General features: G+C 46.8%; 1 protein-coding gene across 2 annotated transcripts; it reads right to left on the bottom strand.

Annotated features, from left to right (window-relative positions):
* Positions 1–745: 745 nt before the first annotated feature.
* ADPGK (ADP dependent glucokinase) lies at positions 746–13,157 on the bottom strand. 2 transcript variants are annotated; one of them, XM_075897557.2, is made up of 7 exons: positions 12,898–13,157; positions 11,436–11,661; positions 9,036–9,098; positions 8,643–8,763; positions 5,406–5,602; positions 4,266–4,364; positions 746–2,567 (listed from the first exon to the last, which is right to left on the bottom strand). In XM_075897557.2, the coding sequence occupies exons 1-7, from the start codon at positions 13,071–13,073 to the stop codon at positions 2,016–2,018; spliced, it is 1,434 nt and encodes a 477-aa protein (XP_075753672.1). In that variant the 5' UTR covers positions 13,074–13,157; the 3' UTR covers positions 746–2,015. The 2 variants fall into 2 exon arrangements, with proteins under 2 accessions (XP_075753672.1, XP_075753673.1); XM_075897558.2 differs by having other exon boundaries at positions 746–2,564.
* Positions 13,158–14,138: the final 981 nt, after the last annotated feature.

The raw sequence follows: 14,138 nt of genomic DNA, 5'->3' as shown, positions 1-14,138 counted from the left end.
CCTGCTGCCTTGTACTATATTCTGGTTTTCTTGATGATGTTTGCGGTAGGCCTAAATGACAGAGGCGAATGCATGGCCAGGCTGAACAGCTTGCAGTTCGTTAGAGTAGAACACTGCCCAGTCCTTTGGACACACTAAGCAGAGGTGCACACACCCCGTTTTCCCTTAAGAAAATGTCTCTCAAAGCTGCTTCTGACTGTAGCATTCACTTTTCATGCATATGGCAACTAAAAAAAATCCTCTCCTCAGCACAGTCTCCTCAGACATCAGCCAGCAAGTTTTGCAGCGACTCGGTAGAACCCTTGTTGGTAGTGTTGGAAGTCCATCATTTCTAAACTTAAGAAATCTGTTCCTGAACGCAGAACATGTGCACTTGCGAGCAGGGATGTGAAAGGTTAACCAGTGGGAGCTGGAGCCCTGTGGGGCCCAGCACACAGGGGCTGCTTTGGGCATCTGGAGCAGCCACTGTCTGGCTAGCCTGGGGGACCGCAGGCAGGGGCTGCTCTAGCCCAGGGAGTGCCTCCCACTTAATTGGTTAACCAATTAAACTTCATATTTAAACAGTTAACCACTTAAGCAGGATTTTACATACCTGTAGCAGGAGAAAGAAACTGTCAGTCATATTGAGTTTTCAATCAACACTGACTTGCATTTTGCTTCTGTACAATGTAGGCTGGCTTCAGCTAGTTCTCAAGGGGAAGCACAGAAAGCCTTAGTACAATGCTATTGAGACACTACCAAGAGAAAAATGGCAAATAACATTTAATTAAAAAACTGTACGCGAAATATATCCTACAGTACAAGACAGTTCTCTTGTTCTCACAGTATGACGTGCATGCTCTGTTCTTGTGATTTACAAAGTTGCCACAAGCAGTGGAATAATATACTGAAACACAAATCATAATTAACTCTGCGACACACACCAAATATACTGCCAATCAGAAGGCTTCTTCCTAGTATTTCTTGTGTGAGGGACAGGTCAGGTCAGCTACCTTAAACTAGTAATAACTTCTCTCTCCAGAGACCACCCAACCCCTCTGAACCAAAGATAAGCATGTCCAAGAAAATTATAGCACTAGCATAAAAGTAAATCAAGTTTTCATCAGCAATAGTCTATGTATGACCTCAAGGAAGAAGCTGACATGAGCATACGCCAGCCAGAAAAGCATAAATGGGGAGTCTCACTAGCTAAAACACAGGGCGATTTCTGTGCAGCTAAGTTACATTTAGATTTGAGGCTCATTTTAAGGTAAACAAGCAAATAATCTATCTCCTAAAAGACAGGCCTTGAGTATCTTACTCTGGCCACCCAGAAATTGAAGAGGATCCTATATGTACAGCCACAGCTACGCAGACCAGATACGAGCACAACTCACAGATAGCCCAGGAAAGCTCTCTCCAGCTCTGTGCATGGAGGATGTATGTATGGTACGTCTCATTTCAATATTGTTTACTCTGGCTCCCTCCCACACATGGGTACTGAGGTTGAGCAGTCATTTTGTAAGAAGTGATAGGATCACAATATGGAACCAGTGGAGAGTTGTTCTTGCAATGTCACAATATGCTGCTAGGAGATAATGCAAGAGCCTTTAGTTTTGCTTTATCAGAAGCAAGACAGGGCTGAGAACTGCTGGGTACTCCCTGGGATTCATAGGCATGAAATTCTGTCTGGCTGCCTTGTTTTCAAGCACTGCAGACAAGACTGGCTTAAGTTAGCAATCAGCAACTCTGTTCCAAATAGGGATTTTGGTAGCAGGTTCCCTCCTCATGACAGCTTAAGACAAAAACAAAAAGGCAGTCTTTGAATTAAAATTCTACAGCTTTTATATTAAAATGAGAAACTCAAGTCAATGCCAAGTGGCTGGAATGTATTATTCTTTGGCTCTTCTCAGATAATATCCAGAGACTGTTTAATATCTCATATTACACCCCCCCATCCCTCCACTGCACTGTCTGAAATCCTGCTGAGAACACCATATTTCTCAGACACTATATTCCTGGAGAAAAAGGCATCTCTACTGAGGGTAGAGTTCTGAATATAGGAGTCCTTCAGCTGAAATAGCATCTCCAAGTCCCACAGTTCGGATGGGATCCTTACACACCAAAACGGGGGTGAAATGGAATGAGATTCCCTCTCTGTGCCACTGAACCACTGGATCATCTGGGCTGAAGGAGATTCTGGAGGGGGCCTCGGTACGGGATGTCACGAATTCCAAGGGAGCTTTAAGAAAGACTCTGTCAGTGTCAATGGTTTCAGTCGCACAAGCCTGTGTCCCTGCCACTCTGGCTCCAGAAGCCACAGCTGCTACCTGGTTTCCCCAGTACCCATCCACAGTAGCCAGAATGTGATAGGCCAGTGTGTGGAAGTGGATCCGGGTGAGGTTCGATGCCTTGTCCATGGTCCTGCCGTGCTTCTTCAGGATCCAGAACAGGATGTCGCTGACGATACCCACGTCTGGAACCTCGTTCCAGGAAGCCAGTGAGGCATGAGGACCAGAAGCCGACTGGGTGAGGAACAGCAGCTCTTGTTCATTTAGCCCAACAGAGTTCACCAGGGGGAAGACCTGCTAACAAAAACAGAGTGAACGTGGAGGTAGAATCACATTTCCCAGTGCTCTATTATGTTGCCACAGTCCACTCAACTGTTCTGCTGTGGGGACGGTTATAGACTTTAGGACAGGGGTGGGCAAAAGGGCCTCCTCAGGCCGGATCTGGCCCAACAAGCAGGTGGATCTGGCCCACAGAGGCCCTGATGCTCCCCTGCCCCCAGGCCAATTAGGGCCTGGGGGCGGGGGAGCGTGCGAAACCTCCGTCCGCCTTGCCAAGAGCATTGAAGCAGCACATGCTGCTTGTAGGACAGAGGGGAGAGTGGAGGAGGCTTCCCGTGCTCCCTGCCAATCAGGGTCTGGGGGCAGGGAAGCTGCGTGAAGCTTCCTTCGCCCTGCCCCGGCCCTGTGAGTAGTCCACAGGCACTTCAAAGTGCCACGTGCTCCTCGCAGGGCAACGTGCCAAGCCTCTTCCAGGGCATGGGTGCCTAGTAGAAAGGGGGCAAAGGGGCTCCCCAACCTCCAGACCAATCATGGTCTGGGGTGGGGAAGCCCCGTCCCTTCCGGGGTGGCCCACGGCTACTTCAAAAATTTTTGAAGTGGCCCCTTGGCAAAAATTATTGCCTATCCCTGCCTTAGGGCAATGGATTACATGCACAGGGGAGAAAATGACTGGTTTTTTTGGGAAGATTGAAGGATCTCTTTCTGCATGAGCACCCTATCCAACTGATTTGTACAAGGGCTGTTGATTAACCACACTTAACTCATGCAATTAACTCAAATTAATCGTGATTATCGCACTGTTGAATACCAACAGAAATATATTCAATATTTGCAGATTTTTTTCTACATTTTCACTCTTGATTTCAGTTACGAAATACGAAGTGTACAGTGCTTACTTTAGTTTTACAAATACATGTGTATTTAAGATGATACAAGAAATAGTATTTTTCAGTTCACCGTATCCAAATACTGAAGTGCAATCTCTTTACAGGTAAGCGTAAGTTGTAAATGTAGATTTGTTACATAACTGCACTCAAAAACAAAACAATGTAAAACTTTAGAGACTGTAAGTCTACTCAGTCCTACTTCTTGTTCTGCCCACTGCTAACTGCTTATTTACAATGTCACCTGAAAGTGAGAACAGATGTTCACATGGCACTTTTGTAGCCAGCGCTGTAAGGTACAGTGAAATCTTTTGTTAAATCACAAGTCTTTGTTAACTGACATTGCAGCACTGCCGGCTGAAGTTATCAGTAGATGCTCCTTCTCCCTCAGCCTGCCTTGGGCTACCGGGAGACAGATCTGCAAATAGGGGGTGGGGTAGAGCAGTAAGTTTTGTCATCTGGCAAATTCAATTTACTGGCAACCCCCATTCTCCATAAGTGGCGGATAACAAAGCTTTCATTGTATTTACATACCACATATGCTACACATTCAAATGCCTCTTGATGCTTCAGCCACCCTTCCAGACAGCATGCTTCCATGCCAATGATACTGTTTAAAAATTAGAAGTGCCTTTTGAAATCAGAGAGAACTAAGGTGTGCTGAGTATGAAAACCTCAGCAGAGCAGTGACTTTGGCTGGAGTATGAGTACAAAATGGCTCTGCAGGCTATAGAGCTAAAATACTCACTGCTCTCACAAGAGGGAAGCCCAATCCCAATTCCACTTACCACCCACCAGTCAGTCTGTGTGCTGCTCCTGTCATTTTAATTACCTGATGCATAATCTTGCTCATGAAATCCTGGTCAGTCATACTAGCCAATTCCAGGTGTATGGGGATATCGGTGGGGATATCCGAGATAGAGGTCACAGCCTGCACAAGGAAAGACAAGACATCTTTAAGAAACAGAATGAAACAGCTCTTGGGTCCCACTACATGCACCCTTATCTACTCACCTCTGGGTGCAGTCAGATTTCTAAACGATCTAGTTGGCAAAGGGACCATGTTGCTCAGAGGAAGAAATAGGAGCAGGCTCTAACTTTCAGAATCTCAGAGCATGACAATAGCGCTGGACCATAATCTAGACCAGTGGTTCCCAACATTTTCAAGCTTATGGACCCCTTTACAACATATTAACATTTCACAGAGTCCCCTCCACCGCCGGAGGAGAGGAGAGGGGAAAAAAGTAAGGGAAAGGAAAAGGAAAAGAAAAGTAAGGATCAAGCCCACTGCAACAGGCCCGATCCAAACATTTAAAACTTCCCTCCGACCCCCTGCACTACTGTCATGGACCACCAGGGGTCCACAGACCATAGGCTGGGAACCACTTATCTAGACCCAATTCCATATTTGTCTAATGGACAAATGCAGAAGACTTTCCAGCCATAACCATGAAATGCTTGTTCCTGAAGCACAAGAGAACACGCTAAATCAGGAGACAGTCAGCCATACGATAAAGAGCAACTTTTACATGAGGCTCGGTTCAACTGCTTCTGCTTCAAGGAAGGAAGGAATCCCTTCTGGATTACCCGACACAGCTGCTCCCTACAGAATAGCAAGGTCTCCGCTGCAGCCAACGTGGGATAGAACACTGCATTCAGCTCCAATAACTAGAAAGGTCCACCACAGTCTAACCACCAGAATGTGGCTGATACTTCTAGGAAGACTTCACTGGCTCCAACCAACAGTAATGTCAGTGTTCGAGGATTTCAGCCAATTCACAAGCCTAGAGTTCCTGATGTTAGCTGAATGTAGAGATTCAGAGTTGAAGTCTTTGGCCCTCAAGAGCAGGAGGGACAGCAAGGAAGTTGAACAAAGACATCCCCTAACAGAATGCTGAAATCTCAAGAAGTCAACCCCCTGTGCTGCAGTGTTTACTGGGGCAGGAATTAGGGAGACGACTCTTGTTCTTACCTCCAGAAGTCTCTTCTCTCGCATTTCCTGGCTCTGCCCTTCCATCATGTGAAGCCCTGAGAGCACTACAAGGTCTGGCTGAAACTCATCCAGGCTGGACACAAACACCTCCAGCATGTTCATGGCTCCATTTGACAGGTCATGGGAGAAGATAAAGCGGTTGGCATTGGGAGCTTTCATCTGTCCCCATTCTTCACCTAGAAGAAATCCCCCAATCAACAATAAAACAATTAATCCAAATAACTAAAGGATAATCTCAGCACCAGAGCTATCATGGCTCCTTCTAGGCCTGGCTACACAGACTGGGTACTAATGCTGGGTACTTGAGTTGTGTATCCTACTGAGGCCTAAATATACACAAAATGGTCCCACCCTTCCCTACTGGGTACCTCTGGATACTGAAGTAAAGGAAAAAATGGGTAAATCACTGTTAAAAGTCGAACAGGGATACAGATTAGACAAGCCAGAATCTAACTGGTCAGATGTTCACTAATTCCCAGCTGTCTACCGGTACAACCGCAACACTGGAGTACACAGAAAAATCCATACACCAGTTGTGAATGGGTTGTGGCGGGCCAGGTGGTGAGGCAGCCTGAAGGGGCAGGGAATGCAGGGAGAGATGAAAAGCATTATTTGTATGGCTACCTGCACTCTGAAGGGAGGAAAGATCAGGAGTCTGAAAATTGCCCAGGCAGGGGCATTTCTAGGGTAATCGGGGAGAGAACCTCCAGGTCTGAGAGTCAAGTGAGAGAGCATACTGGCTCATCTCTTCCAGACTATTAGAGAATGAAATCCGTAGCTGGTTAGCTGTTTTCATACTGACATCTATCCAACAACACTGGATTTAACTCAAGTTGCACATCAGAGAATGTTTATAAAGAGCTTCACAGTGCAGTATGTTAAAGTCTATGGGAGACACAACAGCCATAGCTCAATTGATTCACACAGGGGAACTGTGCATCTCACACCAAACAAAGGTGCTCACCACCCACATGGAATGTGTACTTCAGACATGCTTCCAACAAGCTCTACACACAGCAAACAGCATGTTGTCCATTGGCTGAGACAAAGACATATCAGCTGGGGTGAACTAGCAGTTATGAAGAGTTCTGGAGGAAGGCAGCTTTGAAGAAGCAAGCTCTGCATTCAGACAGACAGAATGCAATCCAAAGGGAAGGACAAGAGAGTTTCATTAGCCGGGGCTTTTGTAAGTATTGGGATCATTCTGGAACCTGCTGCTATGGCACAGAATAAACTTGTTAACCACACATGCAGCATTTCAGATACCTATGAAACTCCTGTTCAGATTCTGTTTGGAAAAGACTGCTGTCACTCGTCTTGTTCATTGCCGCTATGCAAAAGAAAGCCAAGTATTTTTAGTCCTTGTATTACAGTTAGCCTCATGCAGGACGAGTTCAGACTATTTGTCACCTTTTTGTACTCAGGGAAGGCTATCAGTCTAATTTAACATGAACATAGAAGTGCAGGTGTTTTGTAATTATACCTGTAGACTTCACTTAGGATACACACTTCTCATCAAACCTGCTAAGCTAATACTGTTTGAGGGCAATGGTGAGACTAATTACATCCCCCAGCTTATGGGACAGAGAGATATAGCACTGAGTGAAATCTGATACAATAGCAATATTGGAACAGGATATAGCATATAGAGGGGCCAGAATTCAAAGGAAGAGTTTCAAATCAGTTTAAGATGTTTATTCACCTAGCAGGCTACCACAGCTCACAGGACAGATGGAGCTACCAGATTAGCTCTGACAGTGACAGCTGTCGATACAGATAATTTACACAGTTCTTCTGAAGTTTACTGACTTGCAGAAAGCTTAAAAATAAATTATAAAGCCAGAAACACTGTTGCGTTATGCTTAAGGCATGTTTCACCTTCGATATTTCACCACCACAATGTGCAGGTTTTGGTTTTTTAAATGTCAGTTTGGGGAAAAAACAGGACAATTGTCCCACCTGTTAGTGTCCTACAACAGACTTCTATTTCAGATCTACTTCTGGAAGCCTAAGCCACTTCAACTCAATAGGCAGGTACAGCATCAGTTCCTGAGAATATTTCCAAAGCTAAATACAGCTTAAAAGATAAGGAAGCTCTGGATTGGTGATCTTCTTTGTCAGAAGACCTGTTTACAGGTTGCTAGCTGTCCAGTTCTATGCAAGTGGCTACCATCTACCATTGGGATATTCAACAAGATAGAAAGGGGGGGAGGGGAACTTAATGAGAATGGGCAATGTGAATAATTAGGTACAGACAGGGATTTTTGGAACAGGCCCTTCCATCCAGAACGATCCTAAAACAATTTACAGACCATAGAGGGATCACCCTTCATCGACACAAACCTCAGGGATGGAATATGGCAGCCATTCTATATCGGCTAAAATATACAACAGTTTCTAGGAAGTGAAGAATAGCTTCAACTGGAACCATAGTTGGGATCTGACCAGCATATTTACCAGATGATGTAGTGACAACTGAGGGTCAATACTTTGGTTTGACATGGCATCCCAAAGGTGGCACTCTAGGAACAGTCAGCACTGTGGGGCGTCCGTTCCAGGAGCACAGTGCCACTTACTGCCATGGCCAGGTCCCCCAAATGACTATGTACAATCCTCTCATTCATGGAGGCTCTCACACAATGGGAAAAGTACTGCTACCGCAGTGGGTTTCATGCTCTTATCTGAACTATTTTATAAGGAAACCACCTTAGGGACCATCTCTTCTGAATAATCCCACACACCCTTATAGCAGATGTAGAACTTGATTGTATAAAAAATAAAATTAAGACAATATGAAAAGACAAGAAGACTCGCCTGCTTTGATGCAATGAATATGGCTGGTTGGTTCCATTCCCAGCACTTCCTCTCTCAATGTAGAGTAAGACTTTTAGTATGGGACCATTTTTCCTTGCCTTCTCTACTCTAGCTCATTTTATAGTTTGGTTCTCTCCTCTTGTCACCACCACTCCAATTCTGGAATCTGCATATCTGGGGTTAAATTTATACCAGAAAGAAATCCCAAAGATTAATGAAACAACTACAGCGAGTTAGGGAGGGGTTTTTTGGTTTGTTAGTTTTGAGTTGATGGGTCAAACCAAACCTGTGGAAATCCTAAATGTTTCCTTGATTGAGCTGCAATGAGTATCTTATGCCAATGGACTAGACCTAATAACTTTTACCCCTCTAATGTTCAATCCTCTGCAATATTCAAAGTACCTGCTTGATACTCCAAGATAAGGTGGAATTCATCAGTTTCCTGCATAGATTCTGGTGGGACAATTACATTATCATCAAGTAGTTCATGGAGTTTAGGACCAACTGGACCGCAAAGAAGTATCTAGAAACAAACACAATACAAACAAGATACAGTGTCATGTCCCAAATGAGCAAAATCTGTAGGCATTTCAGCATTTTCTCTGTACTCATGTTAAGTAGCACTCTTCAGACTTTTCTCATGATAACAAAGTCACTCCGTGAACTATTCCAAGATTCACTCACCAGTTTGGTTAGCAGGAATGGTGGGGGCAGGAGGTGGGATGTGTGCATAGTGCATAATACTCTCTAACAAACCAGACGTTTGGAGCCTGACGACAAAGTTGAGACACTTACTTTCAAGTTTGGATTTGTTGCAAGTTTCTGACCAATTAGGGCAGCATTTCCTCCCACATAGAGCTATAAGAGAGAATTTAAAAACAGGATCACACACATGCACTTTAGCAGTTTTATAGACTGAGTTCTACATATTTGCAATAACTCTGTCAGAACACTGTTAATAATGTACAGTGTTAATAATGGGACTGTCAGAATAATTCCACAATTTTCTGTCCCAAGACCGTTTTTTCCAAATTTAGCAATTCTTGTCCCAGGTCATTATTAGCCAGTATTAGTCTTCCGATAGCCCACTGGGCTATACATTTCAGTCTGTTCACCCCATAAACATTACCAAATGTCCATTTAATTTGTTATTCTTAGTTTGGGGGTGGAGGCAGGGTTCGTTCTATCCTTATTGGTGAGCTGGGAAAACCATCATTTTAAGATATAAAAAGATTGATCAAAATCAAGGGCAAAGTTCACAGATGAGAGAGAATCTGACAGACATCATAAGCTAAGCTGATGCCAGAACTCCAAGTAACTGATAAATAAAGCAAGATTTACTGAGCTATTATGATTAACTGTTTCTGTTGATACCATTTTGCCAGATATGGGGATCTTCAGGTAAATTCATTACCAACGGCACCACAAGATATAAGAAATGTATAGTCCAGTCACTATGAACGTGTACAAGACCAGACCCACAAAGCACCCAAAACCAGAATTCGAGGTAAAGCTTGTTTTTCTTCCATCTTCAGCTTCTTACCACCTTGAAGTGTAGAAATCAGTGAGTTGATCAAAAACCACAGGAATTATGAGGACTAGTTTTAAGATAAAAACAGGCGGAAAGCCAGACACCAGAAGAAAATGAAATAAAGAGAACTGAACAATTTACACAGAGGCTTGAAAGTCCAGTGAACCCAACAACTCACACCAAAGCTACAACAACTACTCTCTCTACACAAATGGGCCCTATGGAGACATAAACAGCCTGTCTTCTACTTGGGCTTCATCTGAACGTTCCCTGAGCCTGCTACCTGTGCACAATAAGCCCTGTACAAAGAAAGCAAAGCCTGTAAAAAGCTTCTTGAGATGAGCAAATCCCTAATGGTGCTCTAGGTTTCACAGCTCAGGGACGACCCATGGAATCACCATAGTGTTCAAACTAGGGATGTAAAAATGCAGTTGCAAATGTAAAAATCGTAACAGTTACACTTGCTGTGGGTGCTGCAGTGTAAGGCTTAAATAAGCTTTATACTGCACAGGCCAAAGCGAAACCTCCCTGCTGCTGGCCCCACTCCCAGGGAGGAAGCTGTGCTTTGGCCCTGCTGCAGGGGAGGCCAGTGTGAGGGGGGGGGGGAGAAGGAGGAGGCTAATTAGTTAACCTTTTATTACATCACTAGGTCAAACAATGGTTAGAAAGGATCAGAGAATGTTACCCTTTTGATAGGGACAGCAATCTAAACGGGTGACAGAAAATGAAAAGCAGAAGGCAAAGAGGTAATAATGACAAAGGAAAACTCCAGTTACAAATCAAACCACAGGCCCAGACATCAAGGTGCAAAACAGCTAACAAAGACAAAGTTGCTACAGTCAGAAGATCATGAAAACTTAGAATAAGAAGTCAGCTGCAAAAGAATTCAGCACTGTTCCTGGTTTGGAAGTGCACCTGGAGAACTCCACACGAACAATCAGGAGAAATTATCCTTCTTAATGCTAAGTGCCAACTTAGCTCATGGCAAAAAACTCCCAAAGGCCCAGTGTACATCATAGCAGATGATCCAACTAGGAAGTGTGTATTTTAGAAAGACTGCCTACTCTCTTTGGTGCTCTCTAATGCCAGAGAGATGTGCATTTCCAAGACTTATATCATGGAGATGCTGAAATTTATGGAAATGTTTCTAGTTCTTTATTCTTGCATCCACCTTCTCACCACCTGCATCATTTACACAAGTTAGAATTTTCTTTGTGGTATCAGCCCTGCCCCTCCACAATAAAAACAGGCATTTCATTTGTTGCCTAGGCTATATTCAACAGAATTCTTGTGAAAGCCATTCCAACTATCAGAACCAATGTATGTGCTATGTAGATTTTGGAAGGCCACAATGTGCAGAAAGGAGAGACAACTCTACATTCTGAGATTTAGGATCCTACCAAATAAACAGAGTTAGAGAAGAATTACATTTTCAAATAAAGCATCTGTACATTAGCTGAGTGTTGAGATTTCTTAGCAGCTTCACATACAGTGGTTAAGTTTATTTTTTAATTAATATAATAAAGCAGCAGTGTAAGTTTTTGTTTCCCGAATCTCTTGCACTATCATTCTGAAGGATAAAAAGGGCCATAAAATCTGGTATACAGTTTGCTAGTGTACACAAGATAAGCCTTCTAAATCTAGTCCTAAAATACAGAACACACCTGTGCCCCTGGGTATTCTGAGGCTGCTTGTGCAATGTGATTGAAGGCCTCCGCATCACTGAAGAAGCGCTCAGCAGCTGCCCCTTTTTGCATGAAATGGATGAAGGCTTCTTTCAGATCCTTTCTGGAATTTAAGACAGCATGATCTTTCCCATTCCCAGGATCAAGACCAAGTGCCTGCAAGAGCTTCACACCGGAGAGGATTACATCTACACAGGCATTGACTCTGGAAGAAGACGACAGAAAGGAAAAATGAGCTGGGAAAAGAGTGTACGCGCATGCGGGGGAAGGGACAGGACTTCTAAAAGTTTTGGGAGAAAGTTGTGGTATTTTGCATTATTGAATTTGTTAGCACCAGGATTCCAGAGAATTTCACAAACAGCTTCAAGAAATGCATCAAGTACTGCTTAAACTGACAAAGTGGTCTGCTTTTGACATGAAAGGCTGTAGACTAGCGACAGATTTCCAACTGCGTGTTCAAATTAAAATAGGGACTAGTGTATCACTCCTTTTTTTAGGTACTTATGTAAACCAAAGCTGTTGCCTTTGGTTACCGAGGTTTGCCAATATACTTAAAATAATACAGAACTGTTTTTGTTTTACTGTTGGGATTTAAACACATGTTCAATTTGAAGCAGTTGCTAATAACAAAACTAAGTTTCTCTCAACTCAAACAGTCCTCCAATCACATTTAGGCCAGCATCAAAGAACTGTAACTTTGTTATGAGGGAGGAATAGCTCCTGGTTTGAGCATTGGCCTTCTAAACCCAGGGTTGTGAGTTCAATCCTTATGGAGGCCACTTAGGGATTTGGGGCAAAAATTTGTCAGGGCTGGTACTTGGTCCTGCTGTGAAGGCAGGGGACTGGACTCAATGACCTTTCAAGGTCCCTTCCAGTTCTAGGAGCTAGGCAATCGCCATTAATTTATTTTGCTAATAGCTGGATCCATTTGTAAGGAGCTAGGAGAGCATCCTCAGCTGGAAGATTTTAAGATCATTGGTATGATGCACAGAGAATGCCATTCAAAAAATTCCTGAAGGCCCCATATCTTCCTCTCGCCATGAATGAAACAGGAGGCACTTTTGTTATCTGCAGAGTGTCTTTGGGACGGATTCGGAGTTGGACTAATTTAGCTGCAGTTCTGTCAGTCACCCCGACGGAGCACAGGAGCCAACCCCAGCTATTCAGTTGGGGAAGGAGGTAATGAGTGCACGGGACTCGGCCAGTCCCAGCCCGCTACAGGTATAGAGCCTGGAGGGAGGAGCTAAAAGCTGAACCCTGCTCTGCAGAAGGCGGCTGAGGCAGGAGAGCAGGTCACAGGCCGGGGGGGGGGGGGGGGGGGGGTCCCGGGGCCCTGCGAGGGCGATGGGGGGGGTCCCGGGGCCCTGCGAGGGTGATGGGGGGGAGGGGGGGTCCCGGGGCCCTGGGGGGCGAGCGGACCCGGCGGGGCGGCGCGACTCACCCCACGGCCACTCTGCTCCAGGGCCGGGCGGGCCGGGCGATGAGCGTGTCCCAGGCCGCCGCCAGGCTGCTCTCGGCCGGCGGGGCCCACAGGCGGGCGCGCAGCTCGGGCCCGCGCAGCGCGAGGAAGGCGGCGGCCAGGGCCAGCAGCGCCCCGCACAGCGCGCGGCCCCACATGGCACCGCCCGGCCCGGCCCGCGCGCTCCGCAGCCGCCTCGCGCCACGTCCGAGCGGCCGCGCCCCCGCCCCCTTCTCCGCCAGGCCACCCGGCTCCGCATGCGCAGCTGCGCGGCCGACGGGGGCGGCGCGCGGAACGTACCAACAGGCGCAGTTCGAAGGGGGGGGGGTGGCCGGCCGCCCGCATGTGGCTCCGTGCCCTGGGCTGCGCCTCAGGGGCTGGGCCAAGCGCGCGGGGGGCGGGAGCGACTGGCTGCGGGGCTGCGCCAGAGCCGCGAGCCGAGGGACTAACCCTAACCCTGGCCTCTGCTGGGGGCACCGGTCATGTGACCACCCTCCATGTGACCTCTCCCCGCCCCCGAGCCTGGGGCCGGTCAGTGGGGGACGTGCCCCCCGGCCCGCGAGCGCCTCCCTGAGGCGGGCTGGCTCCAGGGTCCCGCTGTGTCCACGGGGCCGCTCCTCTCGCGGCGCGCGCTGCCCTGGGCCGGGCTAACGCCAATCGAGGGGCAGAGGAGCCCGGTGTTTGGAGCCCCCTGGTGCCCGGTGCAGGCGCCGCCTGTGGGCTCTTTGCCGTGGCGCTTGTTCTCTCGCGTGGCCCCGCCTCCCTCGGAGGCATCAACCCAGAGGGCCAGACGGTGCCGCCACGGCGACCCAAAGCCAACAGGCCGGGTTTGTTCGGACATAAGCTCTGTTCATCCCCTAGCCTGCACCTGTGGGTGCCAGCCACCAAGCCCCTCGTGGCTGCTCTGATTTAAAAATGGGGCGGACCATGGCCAGATGTGAGGGATCGCCCCTGAAGGTGCCTGGAAGGAATTCAGAGCGAGCTTTGAGGAGGGCATGGTGTCTGCTAGAGCCGCCCTGCAGGCAGCTTCTGAGGGGATGGGCGCCATGGTGTGCTCCATGGCCTCTGCCATATCCATGCAACAACCTGGCTGTGGAGATCCAGCACTCAGTGTCCCAGGCCAAGGATGGTCTACATCCATGCGACAACCTGGCTGTGGAGATCCAGCACTCAGTGTCCCAGGCCAAGGATGGTCTACATCCATGCAACAACCTGGCTGTGGA

This window comes from Pelodiscus sinensis, chromosome 14 (genome assembly GCF_052426305.1).
Source record: "Pelodiscus sinensis isolate ZL-2025 chromosome 14, ASM5242630v1, whole genome shotgun sequence".
Lineage (NCBI taxonomy): Eukaryota > Metazoa > Chordata > Testudines > Trionychidae > Pelodiscus > Pelodiscus sinensis.
Note: the sequence above shows the minus strand (reverse complement) of the source record. Positions and strands in the feature narration are given on the sequence as shown.

Excerpts from the sequence above, each read along its gene's own strand:
- ADPGK (XM_075897557.2), bottom strand. The coding sequence starts at position 13,073 with ATGTGGGGCCGCGCGCTGTGCGGGGCGCTGCTGGCCCTGGCCGCCGCC. Across the intron at positions 11,662-12,897 it reads TGGAGCAGAGTGGCCGTGGG|AGTCAATGCCTGTGTAGATG; the intron begins GTGAGTCGCGCC and ends GTCTTCTTCCAG. Across the intron at positions 4,365-5,405 it reads GAGAGAAGAGACTTCTGGAG|GCTGTGACCTCTATCTCGGA; the intron begins GTAAGAACAAGA and ends TTCCTTGTGCAG.